General features: G+C 41.6%; 1 protein-coding gene across 2 annotated transcripts in view; it reads left to right on the forward strand.

Annotated features, from left to right (window-relative positions):
• Positions 1-201: 201 nt before the first annotated feature.
• Positions 202-23,686, forward strand: part of LOC127438115 (C3 and PZP-like alpha-2-macroglobulin domain-containing protein 8) — a 78,414-nt gene continuing 54,929 nt past the window's right edge. The window contains exons 1-20 of one of the 2 annotated variants that reach the window (XM_051693394.1): positions 202-467; positions 6,340-6,491; positions 6,737-6,759; positions 6,886-7,051; positions 7,480-7,532; positions 9,015-9,032; positions 9,675-9,729; positions 10,486-10,599; positions 10,761-10,845; positions 10,924-11,032; positions 11,448-11,675; positions 11,790-11,960; positions 12,903-13,031; positions 13,213-13,408; positions 13,545-13,720; positions 13,820-13,969; positions 14,064-14,222; positions 15,062-15,204; positions 19,965-20,027; positions 21,347-21,578. In XM_051693394.1, coding sequence (XP_051549354.1) covers positions 376-467; positions 6,340-6,491; positions 6,737-6,759; positions 6,886-7,051; positions 7,480-7,532; positions 9,015-9,032; positions 9,675-9,729; positions 10,486-10,599; positions 10,761-10,845; positions 10,924-11,032; positions 11,448-11,675; positions 11,790-11,960; positions 12,903-13,031; positions 13,213-13,408; positions 13,545-13,720; positions 13,820-13,969; positions 14,064-14,222; positions 15,062-15,204; positions 19,965-20,027; positions 21,347-21,578 — 2,514 coding nt within the window. In that variant the 5' untranslated portion in view covers positions 202-375. The remainder of the gene's footprint in view (positions 468-6,339; positions 6,492-6,736; positions 6,760-6,885; positions 7,052-7,479; positions 7,533-9,014; positions 9,033-9,674; positions 9,730-10,485; positions 10,600-10,760; positions 10,846-10,923; positions 11,033-11,447; positions 11,676-11,789; positions 11,961-12,902; positions 13,032-13,212; positions 13,409-13,544; positions 13,721-13,819; positions 13,970-14,063; positions 14,223-15,061; positions 15,205-19,964; positions 20,028-21,346; positions 21,579-23,686) is intronic. The other variant, XM_051693393.1, reaches the window with a different exon arrangement.

A 23,686-nucleotide genomic window follows, 5' to 3' on the forward strand; every position in this document is an offset into this window, starting at 1 on the left:
TTTGCAGCTCACAGAATCTGATGTGCATTCACAAATACCGTGCTACACAAGGAGTGGGGTGGATGGAGATCATTTTTAATGCTGAAATATGAGCATTCGGAACTAAGGCGGATAAATAAGGCACGCCAAGAGGGATTGTCTTTAGTTGCACGGACAAGATTGGGAATTGGGATAAAAACGTCGCACGCGCTGAACCGGAGTGAACGGAAGCTCGTGCGTGCTTACTTACCCCGCGTGGATACTTTGGATTCTTGCATTCTGGAGTTTGAACTCTGCGACTTTGTTGCAATTCGAAACGTTATCAATAAATTCTGGAATATAAGCAGAAAAAACTCTTTACAATATACAATACAATACAAGACAACAAGGGGCAAAATGAGAGTGTTACATATAAACCACAATTATTGGACTCTGGCGTGGACTGTTATCATGTGTGTTATGACTGGAGTTCATTCACAAGAAAGGCAGTAAGTATGCATGCGTGTTAAATGGAGCTATGTTATGGTTGGGGTGGAAATATCCATGCATGTTTGTTTGTTTTTTTGTTTTTCATTTTTAGCATGGGATTTTGATAAGACTTTGCAGTAGGTGATAACTACATCCTAAACAGTATCACCAGTGATAAGCAGCACTTTTGATTGCTGCGCGCCTGTGGATATGTTTCCTTGTGCAACAAGTGAATTAAGCTGCACAGCTGCTTGGGTGTTAGTAACAAATAAACATGTTGTCCCTTACAAAAGTTTACTTGGTAACCATAGTTTCCACCAAAATACCAGTTACATCAATATGTGTTAGTAGCACCATAATAAAGGGTCAACACACGTGTCATGTTCGTAGAAATGTAATCTTATGTGTCAAATTTAGTTTCAAACGTTTCTGAAAAACATTTGTAGCTTTTTTTATTTTTAACATTACATTTATATTATTTTCTACAAAAAAATATTTATTGATTTAAAAAATGTCATGTGGTGTAACCATTATGTAAAAGGTGTTAAAATATTTTTTTTGCACCTTGCAATACATGACAGTGTACACAACTTAATCATGCATTTCAAAAAAGTTGTTTTTCAAGGTATTTGTTTATTAATTTTTTACAAATATCATGAATTGGAGTCAAGAATATCAAGAAGTTTTCTCAGGGTTACTTCATATGACCTAAACAAAATGTTTTTTTTTTTCCCTTTTTTTTTTTTTTTTTAAATTCACACAGTCAGAAGGGTCTAAAGGGGTCCTCTCTGTTTTTTGTTTTTTTTTAGTTTTTTTTAACCTACATGATCTACAAGTTGGTTACACCACCTGACTTTGATTTGGTGGACAAAAGTTTTCAAATATTAATAATAATAATAATAATATATATATATATATAAATCACATTATTATTATTATTATTATTATTATTTAGGAAATAATTACAAGATTATTCTGCTGTACTTATGGTATTTATGTTAGCTTTTAATGAGACTTTTATTTTATTTTTTACATGTTTTTACATTTTAACATGTTTTTGGACATTTACCATAGTAATACCATGTTTTATTGACATACCATGGTAAAACCATCTTTTTTGGCATGTGCCATGGTATTACCATGTTTTTGAACAAGTATCATGCTATCACCATGCATTCTGACAAGTACCATGGTAAAACCATGTTTTAGGACATGTACTATGGTAAAACCATCTTTTTTTGGCATGTACCATGGTAACACCATGTTTTCGAACAAGTACCATGGTAATACCACGTTTTCAAACAAGTACCGTGGTAATACCATGTCTTCTGAAAATGTACCATGGTATTACCATATTTTCTGAAAATGTACCATGCTAATATCATGTTTTTGGACATGTACCGTGGTAATACCATGTTTTTTTGGACATGTACCATGGTATTACCATGTTTTTGGACATTTACCATAATAATACCATGTTTCACCATGTTTTTGGACATGTATCATGGTTATACTATGTTTTCAAACAAGTACCATGGTATTACCATGTTTTCTGAAAATGTCTGCTGAGTCTGTTGTGAAAAGGTCAGTGTAGGATACAGTCACATTAGGTATTAAAAAATAATGATAATCTATTAATAAATTCCGTAATCGTTGCATAAAAATTTATTTGAGAGATTGATGCACCGGAGCATTTTTACACCTCTACTCTGGACGGTTACATCAATTAAACATTTTTTTTTTTTACTTTAAGCTCCAGAAATAAATATAAAAATAACTTTTAAAAAATAAATTTTCATAATTTCAATTTTTGTAATGGGTGGCATTACTGAGCTTATGAGGTGAACAACTCCTCAAAACTCCCAAGTTCTAATGAGCTAAAGATGATCAGGAGAAATACATGAGAGTTGAACTGAATTTCTACTCTTAGAGATCCTCATTGCAGACCAAGAAACAACCTTCAGAACACTGCAGTTCCCCATCACCTTCCCAAGGCACTGTTAGGACACTCCGCTCGTTAAAAAAAAGAGAACGATTCTTCAGTAGTTGTTTGCAGGAAAGTTTCTTGTTCTGTTAACACAAGAAAGGTGAAGTTCTCCTGGGTTCTTTTTTTTTCCCTCCCCCTTTTCTCCCCAGTTTGGGATGCCCAATTCCCAATGCGTTCTAAGTCCTCGTGGTGGCGTAGTGTCTCGCCTCAGTCCTGGTGGCAGAGGAAGAATCTCAGTTGCCTCCGCATCTGAGACCGTCAATCCACGCATCTTATCATGTGGCTTGTTGAGTGTGTTACCACGGAGACTTTTATTCTCCACGGCATCCACGCACAACTCGCCACGCGCCTCACCGAAAGCGAGAACCACACATTATAGTGACCACGAGGAGGTTTCCCCATGTGACTCTACCCTCCCTAGCAACCGGACCACTTTGGTTGCTTAGGAGACCTGGCTGGAGTCACTCAGCACACCCTGGATTTGAACTCGCGGCTCAAGCGGTGGTAGACAGCATCAATACTCGCTGAGCTACCCAGGCCCCTGCTATCCTGGGTTCTTAAGTCTGCCCCTAACCCCAACACTTACCTTCAACATTAACTACCCCTAAATCAGAGGGAAATGATAGGTTGAGAATTATTTGCAAGGTTCTCCAATGACATTAGGCTGCAAAACCCTTTCTAGTTCTGCTTGTGACTCTTTAAGAGTGTAGTGTAGAAATGATTGCGTATGGATTGACTATACAGTATGTTGTTGTAATGGTGCTTTACAACTGGATAATTGCCGATGTTCTAATGCAAATGCTCACCACAACTCAATCAGTTGTCAGTGTTTAATTAATTCTGCATCTTTTGTTCTCCCAGATTTTATTATCTTTGAGCACTGATTTAATTAACCCGTGGTCCATGAACTTCTCCAGTCTTCTTCATACAAGATCATATAGCTCAGTGTCAGTGTACCTGTTACACGTGGCATTGCCAAGTATTTGAAGCTCTAGAGATCACCAGAGAAGGAGGTCAATAACCAACTTGCCCTTTCCAACAAAGAGCCACATTCTTTTAAGTCAGCCAGTGGGTCTTCTTTCCTTCAACAAGATAGTGCTATCATGTAAACACCAAATAGTTCTTTGCCAACTGCACACATGAGACTTTTGTAAGATAGGGAGTTGAAGATCAAATGCAGTCAATTCCGCATAGGTGGCTTGCAGAGGCTTTACTCATGGCTTGAGACTTAAATTGCTTCTGGCCCCGCTGAACCGTAATGCCAACCACCTGATATCTCACACTCAGGCATGAGCTGCCCAGGAAACACCTTTTAAACTGCATTTTGCCCATGTCCTTTTCCCATCGTTTAAGGTCACTGGCAAAGAATTTGTAACTGGCTTGTTTGAGATTTTTAACTGTAGTCGAGACAACTTAGATTCCACAGGGGGCAAAATGCCTTAAGAATTAGGTTAATGTGTTTTAATGGTGGAGTAATGTTGCCATAACTCTTGTCATGACATGCCTCTGAGAAACAAGACTAGAATTATGTTTCATGTTTTATTTGTTTTAATTACATTGATGCCCCAATGAAGAGATGTAAATGCTATTTTTTTAGAATGTTATGCAGTGCAACCCAGCTCTGTGACATTTTTGTTTAAAGGCTAGAATATACTTAATTTTTCCACGTGCCGTCCCGTTTCGCACACAGTCACGTGCTCGCCCTTTCATAGTAAACTATTTTGAAAACATCTGCATGGACTGCGCATGACAAAATTTACATCACACACACTGGGCGCAAGATGTGGCAACCATAGTATACTTTGGCCTTAAGAGTAAAGGCTTGTTCACACCAAGTGTGAAATGAAAAAGCGAAATTTATCGCTGACGAATAATTTATTTAATCTTGTTTGCATTAAATATTTGCAGTAAACAGGTGGATTGTGGTCCTGTGAGGCCCCTGGGTGCTTATCTTTGGAGCCCCCTACATACCCACCTCCAGCCGCCCCTAGGGGCAGACCCTTTATTCTACTTTAAGCAACAAGAGTGATTCAACTAAAAAAAACTGGGGCCCAGAGTTTGCACTTTATGTGCAGAGGAGCCCAGGGGCTCTAGTGGTCAGTTCAAAGTGTGAGCGGTCCGGGAGCCTTAAAGCCCGAAGTATACTTTGGTTTTGATTCAAATGCAGTATACTTCAGTTTTAATTCAACTGATTTGCGTCTGTGTACAATCGAACACGAGCCTTTCAAAGTAAACTTCATATGACTGTGCATGCATACACAGGCGGTTGCCGTATGCGCGCTATGACTGATATGAGATACTGGACTTTTTCTCTTCAGGAGATTAGACCCATAAAGATGGCTTTATATTCTTCAGACTCGAGTTATACAAATGCAGGAATCCTGACTTCCTCACACATGCGTTCTTGACATACCCATCCACTGTTGTTGTTTCCACATTCATCTTCTGATGTTTACCAGCAATTGCATCTTATTTTAGCACTTCTTCGTGACAGCAAATGTGAGTGTTGCCACCTTGTGGACCCACTAATTAGTGCAAATAATTCCAGGTCCATGTGCATTCTGCATGTTCAAAGATGGACGGTTAGAAAAATAAGGCTGCACGCGTTCAGTACTCGAGCACTCTGTTGATTACGAATTAATTACAATTGATTACGATTATGGACAGAGTATACTTTGGCTTTAAGGCTAGGTTATACTTCATTTTACCATGTGCCTTTATGTGTTTTGCACAGATGCGTGCTCAGCTGTTCAAAGTATACTCTTCTGAATGGACAGCCCATACGGATGCATTCAACGCATACTCACTGCGACTGCTTTATGATACTCTTTAGCACAGTTAACGGCAGGCGCATGTGCATATGATGCGCAAAGACGTGGACTGTCCAAGAGTCTAGAAAAATTGGGCTGCACACAGACAATCCACGTAGACAGTATGCATGACGAAATTTACATAGCACACTATGTGCGAGACGTGGCGGCACCTGGAAAAGCAAAGTATACCCTAGCCTTAAAAGTAACGACCTATACACACCAAGTGTGAAACAAAAAAGCAAAATGAAATGCTGATGTGTTGTCTATTTACACAGAGCAGAACAATTATTTGTCAGGCTGAACAGAAACAAAATTTACACTGGTGCAAGTACTGTAGCGCGCCTTTTAGGAATGCATTGTTTACATCTAATCTACTTTGCATTAAATATTTCCAGTAAACAGGGCTGGGTTATGATCCCATGAGCCCCCCATGCTCCTAATAGCAAACCCCTTAACCTACTTTAAGCAACAAGGGGAATACAAAAAGTCTTTAAAAAAAAGCTGGTGGCCCTAATTTGTGCTGTATGAGCTGAGGGGCCCTTGCGCCTTTGTGGTCAGTTCACACTGAGTGTGCAAGGAGCCCTTCATTTGGCTGTGGCTTTGGAAGCCCCTGTCTGAGGCCCTAGGACAGTCTGGGTCTTTGCACAATGTGAGGCGCATATGCTTGCCGTCGACTGTACTAAAACTGTAAAATAAAGCAGTTGTAGTGCGTATGCCTCAACCATGTCCATATGGGCTCGCGAACAAACAATTATACTTTGAAAGGCTGAGTGCTTGGCCGTGCACAAGATTTACTGGCACATAGAAAAAATAAATGATACCTTAGCCTTTAACTTTCAAACTGACTGATGGTGTGAAATCGTGGAATTTGTTTTAAGCAAAAACCAGAGAATAAAACTGTGTGTTTGATCATCTGACATTTGTTTAGGTTGTCACATGGAAAGACCGTTGTTTGTTTCGGTTTTGTGTCCTATGATGTGAGCTTTGGATGAGCTCTCTAGACAAAACAAGTGTTAATGAAATTGGTACCTTAAATGTAGTGTTTTACGTGTAGTGAGCCACTGTTCTGAATGTCTTTCCTTTCATACACAGGGGTTACTTGATTGCTGCGCCGTCAGTGTTTCGTGCTGGTGTGGAAGAGGCCGTGAGCGTGACCATCTTCAATGCTGTAGAGGACACGCGAGTACAGCTGCAGCTCAGCATCAAGGGCGAGATTGTAGCCCACAGTCATGGCACTGTACGAGGTGAGATTTATGCAGGGTCTCGTATCTCAAAGTACAGGTTTGTGAAAGACAGCCTTTATTCTAGCTGACCCATTACTAGAGGCAATGCTCAAATCAGCATTTAAAGGTAATGTCCAACAACACACATGGTAGCTAAGCACCTGTTGAGGTATCATTGCCTTTTAATGACATAATGAAGCACTTAACAGATCACATGGAAGTAATTATTTGAAATGGTTTTGATATTCATTTCTCTTCCATTTCAGATAAAGGCACCATCAAAATAAAGGTGAGCCAATCAGTCGAGTCATCAGCCAGTTTAAGACCTCATTCCTCAGTGTGAACTTTCATAAAGCAGCAGTTAGCATAGAGCTTGATATAGGACCTTTATGCCTAATTACCTCAATTTGCCCAGGTACCATCAGATCTCAGAGGTCACCTTCATCTGAAGGTTTGGGGGAACCGCCAGCTCAATGAGGGTGGCTACATCTTTCACAACCATACCACTGTGACAGTGGACAGCAAAGGCACAACTGTTTTCATTCAGACTGACAAGCCAGTCTATAAACCTCAGCAGAAAGGTCTCTTTCCTCACACCAAATAGGAATGGTTTACTTATTAAGTTAAATTAATTTGTAATGCTAAATGTCTTTAAGCTGCCGGTAGATATTGGCTGTGTTCAGAATGTATTACTAGTGTACGGCATACAGTACAGTATACGCTGTATATTACCTATTAAAAAAAGTATGTGAAACAATGCATTATATAATGATAAGCCTTTCAAACAGTAGTATGCTGCATTGTTGCTGCATGACCTCATTACTTTGTTTAAATTAGAGAGTGCCGTCCAGTTATCATACAGTTATTATTCACTTTAAATGGTATTAATTTTAAATGCTAGTCATTTTTATGGAAGCATGCTATTCAGAACATAGCTAATGTGTCATGAATACCTTTGAGAAAGAAGCAATGTTACTAATGTTTTTGTTTTTTTGTCTCTCATCTCTAGTTCTTATAAATGTATATGCCGTCACGCCAGACCTAAGGCCAACCAGTGAAAAGGTAGCGCAACTCCTGAATCATTCTTAGGAATTCAGTCCTGAAATGACTTGTACAAATGCTGAATAATGCTTTGTAGTGGAGGAACATAGTCTCGATTAGCATTGTTTGTTTAGTGTCTAAAAATCTTGCAAACATTTTCAGAAAGGAGCACGAGAAGCAGGAGAGCTTAGCAGCACAAACAAACATGAAAATTGCGGAAACATATTCACCACAGTCAAATTGGAGTCAACAGCTTTTTTTTTCCGAAAGCAGCTCCAAGCGTAATGTGTAGCTGTGCGGACAATGTCCTTATTGAAAGTAGGGCTGCTCTCACAGAAACAGAATTGATTCAGATCTTGAAAGGACTAAAAAAGCTTTAACCATTTAGCTAAGCAGAGTGTGTAATAGAGCAGAACAGTCTGGTTCCGGGGGTAAAAGTCACATTCATTTTCTCCATAGATGAATTGATTTTTAACAATAACTTAAAACCTGTAAAGACAGACCTAACGTGAGCTTAAATGTTGTTTAATAGTGGAATTTCAGGTGATGGGGAAATCCATGAATCAGAGAGTCGCGGCAAACAAATTGCAGCAAAAGAGCTCTGCAGCGACCACCCACTTCCATGACGCACTTCAAATGAAGTAATCGAGTCTGTCTCCCTACTCTCGCACTTGTATATATCTTGATATTTTGTAATAATCTTAAAATATATTGTTTCTATATAACTTTAAATCAATAGTTTTATATTTTTTAATCTTTTTGAATTAATAACGTAAATTGTAAGGCTTCATGGTTCATTCCCTCATGAAAGACGTTCAGTACGTATTCTTCAAATAATTTTTTTCTTCAAATCAAAGTATGTAAAGTTGTGATTCACCTCGGAGCTGGTGGGTTTGTTTTATGTCTAAAAGTGCAGTCACCCTTACCTTTGCACAGCGGAATTCCACAGAGGAAATACAGTCATCTCAATGGGAATTTGCGCGATCTTAAATGGACTTCCTGTGGCGAAGAATTTCCCCTCGTGGATTTTGCGTAGAGTTCAGGTTTGGTGAACTTTGACAGGCGAATTCGCCACTTTGACCAATGGGAAGTTGCTTGGTTTGGCAGTGACCTATGTGTGGGCGGTGCTTCTTACAGAGCTACACTGAGTATTCACAATGCACAAGTATATCATGTTAGTGGTGAGTTTCTTTTTAACTTAATTCTCATGGAGTATAATGTGCAGCATTAAAAATAGGCTGCTGGACAATTATATTTTTGCTGGTTTCAAACGTGCTCAGCGTCCGGCCACGCCTTATTCGCCAGTGGAATTTTGCTGTGCAAAGGTGTGTGTCCATGTCTTTAGAATTCTTTAATGGCAATTTTTTTTTAAATCCCTATGGAAGAAATGATAGAGGAAAAATACCTCCGGAAAAAAGACGACTGAAAAAGTGGGCGGGCATTGTTGTGCTCTGTATGTGTCATCTTTATCCCTCTAATCACTTCCTTCTTATTGTTTTTCAGATTGACGCTTACATAGTGGTGAGTGAAGGCTGTGGGATGGAGACCGCTCTGGTTGAGAAGTGTGATTGGAGTATTTCTTTCCCAGCAGGGCCCATGTTTAGAGCTATAGAGCTTGACAACTGGCCGGTGGTGTTGGGTTCAACCCTAGAGCAGACCCTAGCGGGTGACTAGGGAGATAAAAGGGAACCAGTCTTCCTGGGCTGTTGCCCCCTGCTGCACTATGCTTAGCTTCCAGTCTTTTCCTACATGCTGCTTGGCCTTTGAAGCATATCTGGGGCAAACACTGTTACTTGGTTCCAGAAAATTCCTCTGAAAGTTGTGCAAATGGCCAAAGGGGGACTAGAAAAAATGTTTGCTATGTATACAATGTTTTATGTTTATGTTAGTTTGGCACTGTCGGCTTCTGGCTCTTGTCGGAGTCAGTTGGGGTGTGTGTAGTTTTGTCTTGATTGACGGGGCTCCCGGAGTGTTGGCCCTTTGAGTCAGGGGAAGGTCAGTTTGTTTAAAAGCATCATTGGATTTGGAACATGTTTGCTTAAGCCTGATTCTTTGCTGCCTTTTACGAGTGTAAAGTGGCCTCCGAGTTTAAGCCAAGCAAATAAGCAAGAATGTGACTATTTTTACCACATGCTGTTTAAGATTAACACTTTGTTTACTCAGGACCCCAGAGGCTCCCGCATAGTCCAGTGGAAAGATTTGAAGTCTATTTGTTGTGGTAAGAACTGTTACTGTCACGTTGTGTTGCTGTAATCATGTTTTTGTCTTTTGTAATCATTTAACTATCATTGTGTCACACTGGCCCTATGCCAAATGGCACTTTCAGCCCTTGCGGTCCTCCTCTGAGTCTACTTTGCCGCATGGACTGTTGGGTAATAGTTCACTGTGGAGTATGAGCCAGTGCATGCTCAGCAAAAGTGTCCATTAAGGACACAAAAGGGGGTGCTTGTGAGTACATCTGAAACCTAAAAGGACAAATGGGACATCCTGTGTTCTTGGAGACTTAACGGTCATATGAGAACAAAGACGACAAGACTGTAGGGTATGGTATGCTTAGTTTTTCCATGTATCGTTACATCTTGCTCACGGTCGGACATTCTAGCCTTTCAAAGTAAACTATTTTGACCATGAGCCTGTAGGGACACGTTCAACGGATGCGCAGTACGACTGCTTTGTAAAACTCTTTAGTACAGTCAACTCCAGTCTCATGCGCACAGATGCGGACAGGTGCAAAAGTTTACAAAAACTGGGCTGCACGCGAAGAGTCTACACAAACTGTGCTGTTCACAAAATGCACATCACGCGAACTGTGTGCGAGATGTAACAGCATTCGGAAAACCAAAGTATACTTTAGCCTTAAGTCCATGTCCACTGCAGCATTTAGGACAGGGCCACTGTAGAACTTTATAGACCCTAGTCACTATGATATCTTATAAACTTTGATTACACTGATATTCTCTCTCTCTGTTGTCAGGAATTGTCAATATGAGCTTTCCACTGTCAGACCAACCTGTCTTTGGCGAGTGGTTTGTCTTTGTGGAGATGCAAGGCCACACATACAACAAGTCTTTTGATGTACAGAAGTATGGTAAGTTGTTCAGATAGCAAAAGTTAGAGAAAGAACTAAATGGAGAAAATAGGAGACCATTGTCAATAAACCTGAACTTGACTTGAAGAATCTATTATAAAGTGTTCCTTCCATATTGGCATGTGTAATTGATTTTGAACAGTCTTTTGTCTCTTGAACAGTTATGCCCAGGTTTGAGCTTATTGTTGAACCCCCTCCCTACGTCCAAGACCTCAACTCATGTGAACAAGTCACAGTCAAGGCAAGGTAAGAGAGAGAATCCAGACATCTCACAAGTTGGTTGAGGTTGGTTTCCAATTTCACAGTCACTCTGTCATCCACCAGGTACACCTTTGGGAAGCCAGTGACGGGCAAATTAATGGTTAACATGACGGTGAATGGTGTAGGCTACTACAGGCATGAAGTTGGTCACCCAGTGATGAAATCAATGGAGGTGAGGAAATTGTAATAGTTTTCCTGCTGAAAAGACCAACAAAGTTGGTCACCAGCATATGTCTCCATCAGGCTTCTAAACTAGTTCAACCAGGAAGACTTCCTTGGTCAACCAACCTCACCAGAAGGACCATGTTGGCCAACAATTTTTGAATAATAAAGTGACAAATGGGACACCCTATGGTCTTGTGGTCTTCATGTTAGCAAAGGCCATGAACCGCATGTCATCATCAAGTGCGCCATTTGGGACATGGCCCAAGAAGAAAAATACACAACCGGCATTAATCAGCATGGACCTACATTGAAATTCATGCTGGTCTTTTCAGTAGGGTTTGTCATATTATGGCCTTTTTAACTTCTAAGGACTACAAAAATAAGTACCAGCTTACTGTGGCCTTGCCTTTTCTTCTACATAGATCAAAGGTTCAGCCACTTTTAGCCTCTGTGTGAAGGACATGATGCCCTTAGAAGTTACTGACCATTTCCGGGGTGCGGTCAACATGTGGGTGACAGTGAGCAGTGTGGACGGTGGACGGCAGACCATGTTTGACGATTCAACGCCCGTCCACAAGCAGCTCATTGACATCAAGTACTCCAAAGACACTCGTAAGCAGTTCAAGCCTGGTCTGCCCTACAAAGGGATGGTAAGGGAATGCTCAATCTCCTGTTGGTCAGTGTTTATTGAGAGACAACAGGTTCTAATGATCTAATGTCACCCATGCTAATTTGGAATTATTGTTTTTCACCACTGACCTTAGATTGAGGTGACCTATCCAGACGGGAGCCCAGCGGATGGAGTGCAGGTGCGAATTAAGGCAGAACTCACCCCAAAGGACAACATCTACACCAGCGAATTGTTCTCGAGCAATGGCAAGGCCAGTTTTGTGATCCCTTCCATCCCCACGGCTGCCCAGTACGTCTGGTTGGAGGTCAGTGGGAGGGATTTAGAGATAAAGCCTGTTGGAAAAGTGGCTGGGTTAGTAACTGAAAGGTTGTAGTTTTAAACCCTGCATGGGGTGATTCATGAAGGTCCACCATTGTGCCCTTCAACAAGGTGCCTGATCCTAGAAGTTGTTTCAAGGGGACTATAGTGTTACCTTCACACTAGAGATTTTGGTGTGAATGTGGGTTTTATTGATATTAAAGTTTGTTTCATTTGATTAATGCAAAAGCCATCTTCCAATCTCAGGTGTGGAAGCGCACTTAAGTCCATTTGAAAACGGTGTTTTGGGGTTTGGTCTACACGCTGTAAAAATTAAAAGATAGTCGAGGAGGAGCGGAGTGGAAACCTCTGAAGATCCTCCAGGCACACTTCAGTTTTCTTAGGAACTTACTCTTAGTTCCTGCAAGAACTGTAAGGACTGTCAACGGTTCCTTCAACAACCCCATCATAATGGAAAGGCTATAAAGTTCTTGAAATATATCTTGAAGTTCCTTGAGTACATAAATAGGATATTTGAGGCTCCTTTGGAGAGTGCCTGGAAGATCTCTTGAGTATCTTTTTTTAAATTTTGACAAAGGATGGAAACATGTATATTTTGACATATATTTTGAATTGTTGTTCACTAGTAGTTTGCTAGTAGAACCAAATAAAGTTGACACGAAACAGGCAATGTTCTCAATTTCTAACTTTTAGTTTTCAAGTTTTGTTGCTTGGTAATAGTGGCAAACATACTCCAGTGGTAATCAAATTAATGATGTAAGATTTTTAGAAACATATTGCAGTTTAGAATGAGCCACTTTATCCAAAGTGACTTGTGTTGTTTGCAAAATCGACCATTTTCATGAGTCAATTTCGATAAAACTTTTAGCTACATGACAAGTTAGTAAAATGTCAAGTTACTTTGTCATATTTTCCTCTTTTCTCACAGTCAAAAGTGACGGCCATTGACGGCAAACCTGCAGGAGACCAGTATCTCCCCAACTATCTGTCCATCAGTAGCTGGTATTCTCCTAGCAAGTGCCACATCCAGCTCCAAAATCCCAGTGCTCATCTTATGGTAAGAGACACTGCCATCATCTTTATACACACAATAGCCAACAGACGAATGCAAGAAAATACATTTAGTAAACATTTTGTTAACATTTTCTTCTGAAAATGTTAACATTTAGACTGCTATTTTGCTTATACCTTGTATGTTCATTTATCTTTTAATCTTGTAAGCATCTGCTTGTGTTTAGATTGGACAGGAAGCAGAGATCTCTCTTAAGTCCACCTGTCCTTGTAACTTCACCATGCACTATGAGATTGCCTCTCGCGGGAATATCGTACAGTCGGGTTTGAGACATCCAAACAGCACAGCCCATCGTGGAAAGAGAGCTACTGTCACCTTCGATACAAATATTTATACAACTACCAAACCAACACATCACTTAGGTCAGTGCTGCAAGAAGTGGCAATAACTGTGGGCTAGAGTTCAAAAGGCTGAGATTTTTTTGTTGACATGTTGACAGTGCTCATTTTCCTTCTCATCATTTTTGTCTGTCCATGTTTTTGTCCACTGTCTTCCCAGACCCTGGTGTGTCCTCTTCTCAGGCCGAAATGGACAGCTGTGTGTTGGTTCTGCGTTTCAACGTGACACCCTCCATGGCCCCTCTTAGTCGCCTGCTGGTCTACTATGTTCGGGAAGATGGCGAGGGAGTGACGGACAGTCTACAACTTCCCGTGCAGCCCAGATTTGAAAATGAGGTGGGTTTCCTGATTCCTTAATGTATCATCCTAGCTAGTAAGCTGAGATGCCAGGCTGGCTTTTAATATATTAACACATATCTGTTTAATTGTCTTTAGGTGTCTGTGTCTTTGTCCACAAATGAGTCTATCCCAGGCAGTCCAGTCAGTCTTAAGGTCAGAGCGGAGAGTGGCTCATGTGTATGTGTGGCCTTGGTTGACAAAAGCATGTACCTTCTCAAACCAGGCTTCCAGCTCACACCAGAGAAGGTCAGTCCTCATTAAAACATCTTTTCATAAATTTTATGAATATCGTGCAACTCTGGAGTAAGATTACAGTGTGCATGGGTGTTTGGGTTTGCAGGTGTTCAAGGAACTGGCTGACTTTGACGTATCTGATGCATTTGGGGTACCCAAAGATGAGGGGCATTTCTGGTGGCCCGGATTGTCTTCACGGCGACGGCGTTCTTCTGTGTTTCCATGGCACTGGGACATCACTAAAGATGCCCGTTTTGCTTTTACAGTGAGTACCTGTTTCCACTTGGGTAGTTGACAAATGGACATTATCAACATCAAGAGTTTAGGTTAAAATTTAGTGAATAATTACCTTGCATTTGACCCTCAAGACTATTAAATAATTTCAAATTAAAAAACATATTTGATATAATTTATATTATCTACATAAATTCTAAATAAATTCATGGTGTGAGAGGCAAAAATTTTGCAACTTACAGGTAACTGCTCTCAAGCCAACCTCATTCCAAGCCAACATCTCAAAAAATTAAAAAATAAGGCTTTATAAGCGAGGAATCTTTAGAGAAAATGTTTAATTGAATTTCTTTCTCTTTTTTTTCTATTAATTAAATTGAGACAATTTTAAGACAATAGACCCCTATGCTATAAGGCAAGATGCTTTTTCATTTGATGCTAACAAAAAAATTATTAATTTAATGAGAGTTTAATCATTAAGGAAGGTTATATTATGATCAAAATTGCATGATGAAATTGAAACAGGTTAAGTTTTACTGATTATACAAAACTCATTATTCAACATAAATCATCCTTCATCATACAATAAAAAAAAATTTTAATATCTATTTTATAAAGGCACAGTGAAAACATGCATTTACCTCAACCTCCTTGTGGCAAGGAGGAGGGCGGGGCCAGGCCGAACTGCCACCTCCGGCCGCCTTTATCCCTCTCGTGTGTTTGATTAGCCTGATCAGGGGACGGGAGTGCGTCATCACGGCCCGGCCCCGCCCTCCTCCTTGCCACACTCCTACATATAAATGGCATCTATAACCGATTACCTGACATTTATTAAAGATATCAAACACTAATATGTCAATGTACCTGTTGTAGGAGACGGGGCTCGTGGTCATGACAGACATGGTGAGTCTGAATCACAGGCAAAGTGGAGGGATGTACACAGACGAGGCTGTGCCTGCATTCCAACCGCACACCTCCACCCTAGTGGCTGCCATGCACTCGCGATCTGGGACACGGTACACTCAATACTCTCAATTTTCAGAAATGACCATTAGACATTACAGTTATCTATGATAGGGAAAGTTAATGTTATTAAAATGAATTGTATTCCAAAACTACCTGCTACAGTCTCTCCCTGTAGATGTCCCCCTCTCTTATTTCAAGCAATTTGATAGCATAGCGAAGACCTTCATTTGGAATGGTAAACGTCCCAGATTGCATTTCAACAAATTACATAGGCTGATTGACAATGGTGGGCTAGGCCTACCCAAGATTTTATTTTATTATTATGCATTCGGTCTCAGACATTTGGCTCATTGGTTGCGTCCATCTGAGAGAGCCCCTCCCTGGTTTTGTATTGAACAGGAAGGTCTTGCCCTGTTTCGCCATTGCAAAGCCTTTCTATCAAACTAACCGAAGAAGTTAAGTTACATCCCGTTATCTTGCATTTGCACTCGGTATGGACAAAAGTGTTCAGAGTGTTTAATTCAGACATTTATTTGAATGCTGCCTCGAGCATATGGCTGAATCCAAAATTATGTATTGATAAGTCCCCTTTCTGCTGGTCAGAGTGGCTTGTGAGTGGGGGTTGCTACACTCGGTGACATATATGAGAGTGGAGTGTTGAGATAATTTGGTAATTTAGCTCAACATTTTGGGATTCCCAGATCTCAGTTTTTTTAGGTATTTACAGTTGCGCCACCTGCTCTGTACTATTTTTGGGAGTAGCATACACCCTAAAGTGGCAGACACTCTGGGAGTGGTGATTACTGCTTTTGGAAAAGGTCATGAGGCATCAGTGTATTACTTCCTACTAGTTCAGAGTCTGGGGGACGGAGCTTTAACCGCTATCAAGAGATTATGGGAGAAAGATCTTAATTTGGTATTGGAGGAGGGAGTGTGGGCTGGGATTCTAAAAAAGTCAAGTCTGTATCTAGAGATGCAAGGGTGCGACTTATCAATTCAAGATTCTACATTGATTCTGTTGGACCCCCTCTAGACTGTATAGGCTTGGTCTTAAAGATACACCCACCTGCTGGTGTTGCCATTCAGAGGATGGTGACATGGCCCATGTTTTTTGGTGGTGCACTGAGATTCAGGAATTTTGGTTGAAGGTACAGAGTTTTGTGTGTGACATGTTGGGCATTCGGATTCCGTTTTGCCCCAGACTCTGTGTTTTAGGTGATGGGTTGGTCATCGACATAGGTGACAAATACATAACAAAATTGGATCCTGACCAGTGCGATGATAGGCAGGCAGATTGTTTTAAGGGGTTGGAAGTCGGTGGGAGCCCCCTCAATTCGGGAGTGGTGTGAGGAGATGGGAAGGGTGGCAGCCTTCGAAGAGGTAATGTGTAGAAGGCTGGGGATATGGAATTCATTTAATGGGAAATTGGGTAGATATTTGATGTTTTTGGGGGGGCTCTCAGAGTGGGACTGTGGAGAGGGAGGCATAGTTTGGAATCGTATGTTATTATGTGTATATGTGTGCATGTATGTATGTATGTATGTATGTACGTGCGCATATATATATATGTATGTGTGTGTGTGTGTGTGTGTGTGTATATATATATATATATATATATATATATACACTATATTGCCAAAAGTATTCACTCATCTGCCTTTAGACGCAGATCCATAGGGTTTAATATGACGTCGGCCCACCCTTTGCAGCTATAACAGCTTCAACTCTTCTGGGAAGGCTTTCCACAAGGTTTAGGAGTGTGTTTATGGGAATTTTTGACCATTCTTCCAGAAGCGCATTTGTGAGGTCAGACACTGATGTTGGACGAGAAGGCCTGGCTCGCAGTCTTCGCTCTAATTCATCCCAAAGGTGCTCTATCGGGTTGAGGTCAGGACTCTGTGCAGGCCAGTCAAGTTCTTCCACACCAAACTCGCTCATCCATGTCTTTATGGACCTTGCTTTGTGCACTGGTGCCAAGTCATGTTGGAACAGGAAGGGGCCATCCCCAAACTGTTCCCACAAAGTTGGGAGCATGGAATTGTCCAAAATCTCTTGGTATGCTGAAGCATTCAGAGTTCCTTTCACTGGAACTAAGGGGCCAAGCCCAGCTCCTGAAAAACAACCCCACACCATAATCCCCCCTCCACCAAACTTCACAGTTGGCACAATGCAGTCAGACAAGTACCGTTCTCCTGGCAACCGCCAAACCCAGACTCGTCCATCAGATTGCCAGATGGAGAAGCGTGATAGCTCAGCGGTTAAGGCTCTGGGTTACTGATCAGAAGGTTGGGGGTTCAAGCCCCAGCACCGCCAAGATGCCACTGTTGGGCCCTTGAGCAAGGCCCTTGACCCTATCTGCTCCAGGGGCGCTGTATCATGGCTGACCCTGCACTCTGACCCCAGCCTAGCTGGGATATGTGAAAAAGAAGAATTTCACTGTATATGTGCAAATGTATAATGTGTGATAAATAAAGAAAATTATTATTAATTATGATTCGTCACTCCAGAGAACACGTCTCCACTGCTCTAGAGTCCAGTGGCGGCGTGCTTTACACCACTGCATCTGACGCTTTGCATTGCACTTGGTGATGTATGGCTTGGATGCAGCTGCTCGGCCATGGAAACCCATTCCATGAAGCTCTCTACGCACTGTTCTTGAGCTAATCTGAAGGCCACATGAACTTTGGAGGTCTGTAGTGATTGACTCTGCAGAAAGTTGGCGACCTCTGCGCACTATGCGCCTCAGCATCCGCTGACCCCGCTCTGTCATTTTACGTGGCCTACCACTTCGTGGCTGAGTTGCTGTCATTCCCAATCGCTTCCACTTTGTTATAATACCACTGACAGTTGACTGTGGAATATTTAGTAGCGAGGAAATTTCACGACTGGACTTGTTGCACAGGTGGCATCCTATCACAGTACCACGCTGGAATTCACTGAGCTCCTGAGAGCGGCCCATTCTTTCACAAATGTTTGTAGAAGCAGTCTGCATGCCTAGGTGCTTCATTTTATACACCTGTGGCCATGGAAGTGATTGGAACACCTGAATTCAATTATTTGGATGGGTGAGCGAATACTTTATTATATATATATATATATATATATATATATATAAACTCAGCAAAAAAGAAACGTCCACTCACTTTCAACTGCTTTTATTTTCAGCAAACTTAACATGTGTATGAACATAAAAAGATTCAACAACTAAGACATAAACTGAACAAGTTTCACAGACATGTGACTAACAGAAATGGAATGGGGGGGGGGGGTTCAAAAGTAACAGTCAGTATCTGGTGTGGCCACCAGCTGCATTAAGTACTGCAGTGCATCTCCTCCTCATGGACTGCACCAGATTTGCCAGTTCTTGCTGTGAGATGTTACCCCACTCTTCCACCAAGGCACTTGCAAGTTCCCGGACATTTCTGGGGGGATGGCCCTAGCCCTCACCTTCCGATCCAACAGGTCCCAGACGTGCTCAGTGGGATTGAGATCTGGGCTCTTCGCTGGCCATGGCAGAACACTGACATTCCTTTCTTGCAGGAAATCACGCACAGAACGAGCAGTATGGCTGGTGGCATTGTCATGCTGGAGGATCATGTCAGGATGAACCTGCAGGAAGGGTATCACATGAGGGAGGAGGATGTCTTCCCTGTAACGCACAGTGTTGAGAATGCCTGCAATGACAACAAGCTCAGTCCGATGATGCTGTGACACACCGCCCCAGACAATGACGGACGCTCCGGCTCCAGAGTACAGGCCTCGGTGTAACGCTCATTCCTTTGACGATAAACACGAGTCCGAACATCACCCCTGGTGAGACAAAACCATGACTCGTCAGTGAAGAGCACTTTTTGCCAGTTATGTCTGGTCCAGCGAAGGTGGGTTTGTGCCCATAGGTGACGTTGTTGCCGGTGATGTCTGGTAAGGACCTGCCTTACAACAGGCCTACAAGCCCTCAGTCTAGCCTCTCTCAGCCTATTGCGGACAGTCTGAGCACTGATGGAGGGATTGTGCATTCCTGGTGTAACTCGGGCAGTTGTTGTTGCCATTATTCGGATATTCAGATGTACCGATCCTGTGCAGGTGTTGTTACACGTGGTCTGCCACTGCGAGGGCAATCAACTGTCCTTCCTGTCTCCCTGTAGTGCTGTCTTAGGTGTCTCACAGTACGGACATTGCAATTTATTGCCCTGGCCACATCTGCAGTCCTCATGCCTCCATGCAGCATGCCTAAGGGATGTTCACGCAGATGAGCAGGGACCCTGGGCATCTTTCTATTGGTGTTTTTCAGAGCCAGTAGAAAGGTCTCTTTAGTGTCCTAAGTTTTTTTTAATTGTGATCTTAATTGCCTACCGTCTGTAAGCTGTTAGTGTCTTAACGACCGTTCCATAGGTGCATGTTCATTAATTGTTTATGGTTCATTGAACAAGCATGGAAAACATTGTTTAAACCCTTTATAATAAAGATCTGTAAAGTTATTTGGATTTTTACAAAATTATCTTTAAAATACAGTGTCCTGAAAAAGGGACATTTCTCGTTTATATTTATTTATTTTTTATTCTGTGTGTGTTTGTGTGTGTGTAGTTATGTAAGACCACTGGGATGTTCATTTGGGGTCAGGTGGAGTTTTTGATTGGGGAGGGGTAGTGGTGGGAGTTAAATGTTGTTTCATTGTATATATGTTTTGCTTTTCTTTGTCTTTGTAGAATCAATAAAAATGTTAATCATAAAAAAGAAATGACCATTAGATACCTTGGGCGTTAGTTGTCTCTAAGGTCTAGCGCCTCTTATGTCAGTTTGTGTTTTACAGGACAGAGAACCGCAGGCGTACATTCTTCCCAGAGACATGGATATGGCGCTGCTTCAGAGTCAGGTACTGAAATATTAGTTTGGTTCAATTAGGTTTTTAGATTAGGGAGGTCTTAAAATGGGGATTCTTCTTTTGCATATATGTATTTAGTGATGGACTAAACTAGCGATCTGCAGTACGCATTTCAGCCAGGCTGATTAATAGGCCAATATTTGGTCACTTGGTTTATATGTCTTGCAGCCAGTGATAGTTTTTATATATATATATATATATATATATCAGCATTATATACGGACCATTGGCCACCATTGACCCCATGTACGTAAACATCTAAACTAGCCACAAGCTTGCAGCAAATTTACAGCTCGTTATTTTCACATGCAAATGAGCTTTTGATTCGGCGCAGATATTTGCCAGAAGTTTGCAGCTTTCCGCCGTTGGTGGCGAACCTCCGGCAAACCTTTGGCAACAATGGACAATTTGCTTCAAGTTTGCCGCAAAGCTCATTTGCATGAAAAAAAATTTAGTGCCGAATTTGCATCAAGTTTGCAGCAAATTTGCCATGAGCTCTCGATTTTCGGAAGGGTACACTTCTGGAAATGGTTATTTCTAGGGTTTTTGAAAGAAGTATTCTGAAACATAATGTAAACACGAATGCTGCTTTGCTTATGCTGTTTAAGGGATTAAAAGAAAATGGTTTTACACACCTAGGTTTCTCCTAGAGAACGGCTTTAGTGGCCATGCAAATGCATAAGAGGAGTTCTTATAAGTTTTTGAAGAGTGTGCATGTGCATGGAACAGACCGGTCATAGTATGTAGCCCTATATCATATCATCAACACAGAGGAAAGAATTGAACATTTCTGGGAGTACAGTGGGAAAAGGCAAAAATCACACACATAATAAACAATAATAATTTATACACACCAGTTTAAAATATCGACTAATGTCCCTCACATCTGCGAGAAAGCCACAAACACAATGCACGTTAACGTGTATGCCACTTTCGAGTCTTAAGCAGCTTTCTTGCAATAAACAGCTTTCTAAGTGGTGGTGGCATAGTGGGCTAAAGCACAGAACTTGTAAGCAGAGGGATGCCAGTTCGATCCCCACAGCCACCACCATTGTGTCCTTGAGCAAGGCACTTAACTCCAGGTTGCTCCGGGGGAATTGTCCATGTAGTAAGTGCACTGTAAGTCGCTTTGGATAAAAGTGTCTGCCAAATGCATATATGTAAATGTAGTGTAAATGTTCTGCCATCCATGTAAATGAGTTCATTGTCTCTAGATACCATATCAGAATCTCCTGTTGAACTAAACATTAACAACAAAATTTTGAATGTTTTAGCTTAACCCGACAATTCTTATTTTATTTGATTGACAGTAATGTTACCGGAGATGCAGAGTTACGATTGGACGTCCCTGATTCCATCACCACATGGGTGACAGAGGCTATTGGTCTGTCTGCAGGAAAGGGGTTGGGCCTGGCTCAGACTGCAGAACTGCGCACATTCAAGCCCTTCTTCATCGACTTCACCCTGCCGTACAGTGTTATCCGTGGTGAACAAACCAAAGTCCCACTGACTGTGTATAACTACCTCCAAACTTGTGCAGAGGTGTGTGCATGTTTTTAGTTGTGCTTTTCTCAACATTTTCGTCTGTCCAGACAATAAAATGGATAAAAATATCCTATAGACTTACACTGAAGGAGGGCCATATCTAGGAACCGCAAAATCATAGAGACGAGGGGTGGACTTTTTTGACTTGGGCTAGTAAGCAATGCCCTAGTAACCACTCAGAACACCTTAGCAACCAATTAGGAATACCCTATCATCATGATGAGTTTGCACAGGCAAACACCTTTTTTTCAGAAATGTAAAAAGGGCTTTTCACACTTGAAATTGTTCAGCCATTGTCATCCTTAACCCTGGGGAAACGAAATCCTGGGTTATCTTGTTTCATGTTTCACACTGTTAATACTTTAACCTGGGTTAATAATTAGCCCTGGCCATTTGTTCCTAGGTTTCACACTGTACATTCATAAACCCTGGGTTAATGTTCTTATTTGCATATTTGCTGTGTCAATAACAATTTTTGGACAAATACAGCTCACAATGGATACGCAACCTGTCAATGGAGCTGCTTTTCTGTGGAAATGTCGGCAAGCAAATCAGCTCTGTTGGTCTATCGTATTCTTTTTTTTTTTTTTTTATTGGTTGCACGCTCAAATCAACACAAACAGCACATGAAAACACGGAATCAACTTTCAACAAAATATACCCCCCTCCCTCCCCCCCCACCCAGCACACATCCCAGTGTTCAGACACGAATAATAACAGACACACATGCAAGCAGACAGTCCAAAGAAAATACTCAGACTTAAAAAATTGTCCAAAAAGAAAAAGAAAAAGGGTTCCACACATCAATTAATTACATACACACCATTTAAACTGTCCCTCTCCACTGTTCCTCCCTGGCAATCCTCCAAGAAGGCCAAATAAGTGCCCCACTTCTTCTCAAAGGACCCAAGCTGCCCAGCCGTCTATGCAACATCTTTTCAAAGGCCGCCACTGTGCCCAATTCGGTGCACCACTCATGAAATGAGAGCGCACCAGCCGACTTCCATCCCGCAAGGATCACTTTCCTGCCGATCATCACACTGGTAAGGACTCGGTTTTTAACATGTGTATTCCCTAAGTTAACCCCCACCCCATCACCCAAAATACAGAGTCTGGGGCAGAACGAAATCTGAGTGCCCAGGATCTTACAGACATAACTCTGAACCCTCCACCAAAACTCTTGAATCTTAGTGTAATACCAAAAAACATGGGCTATGTCCCCATCCTTTGATTGGCATCGCCAGCAGGTGGGTGTATCTTTAAGACCAAGCCTATGCAATCTAGAAGGAGTCCAATAAAAACGATGCAGAATCATAAATTGAATGAGGTGCATCCTTGCATCCCTAGATATAGACTTGACATTTTTTTAAATCCTACCCCATTCTTCATCCTCCAGTACTAAATTCAAGTCTTTCTCCCATAACTTCTTGAGAGATGTCAAAACCCTGTCCCCCTTGACTCTGAATTAGCCAGGAATAGTACGCTGAAGCCTTGTGACCCTTTCCAAAAGCCGCTAGTACCATCTCAAGCGTGTCTGCAGCTTTAGGGGGCTGCGTACTACACCCAAAGATGGTACAAAGTAGATGGCGCAGCTGTATGTACCTGAAGAATTGAGATCTGGGAATCCCAAACCGCTGTGTAATATTTTCAAAGGATCTCAATGCTCCATTTATATACAGGTCACCCAGCGTAGCAGCTCCCTTCTCAATCCATTCTGTCCAGCAAAAAGGGGACTTGTTAATACACAATTTACGGTTTAACCAAATATTTGCGGCAACGTTCAGGTAAATGTCCGAATTGAGCACGTGGGAAACTTTTGTCCACACTAACTGCATGTGTGAGATAACGGGATGTGTCTTTACTTCTCCGGGCAGCTTGGTAGAAAGACATTGCAATGGCAAGATAGGGGCAAGGACCTCCTGTTCAATAAAGAGCCAGGGAGGAGCACTTTCAGGCAGAAGCGACCAGTGTGCCAAATATTTGAGACCAAAAGCATAATAATAAAACAATATTTTGGGGAAACCTAACCCACCTTTGTCAGTTGGCCTGTGTAACTTGTTAGAATGCATTCAGATAAAAGATTTAGCAATTCTATCAAATTGTGG

Source organism: Myxocyprinus asiaticus, chromosome 49 (assembly GCF_019703515.2).
Source record: "Myxocyprinus asiaticus isolate MX2 ecotype Aquarium Trade chromosome 49, UBuf_Myxa_2, whole genome shotgun sequence".
NCBI lineage: Eukaryota > Metazoa > Chordata > Actinopteri > Cypriniformes > Catostomidae > Myxocyprinus > Myxocyprinus asiaticus.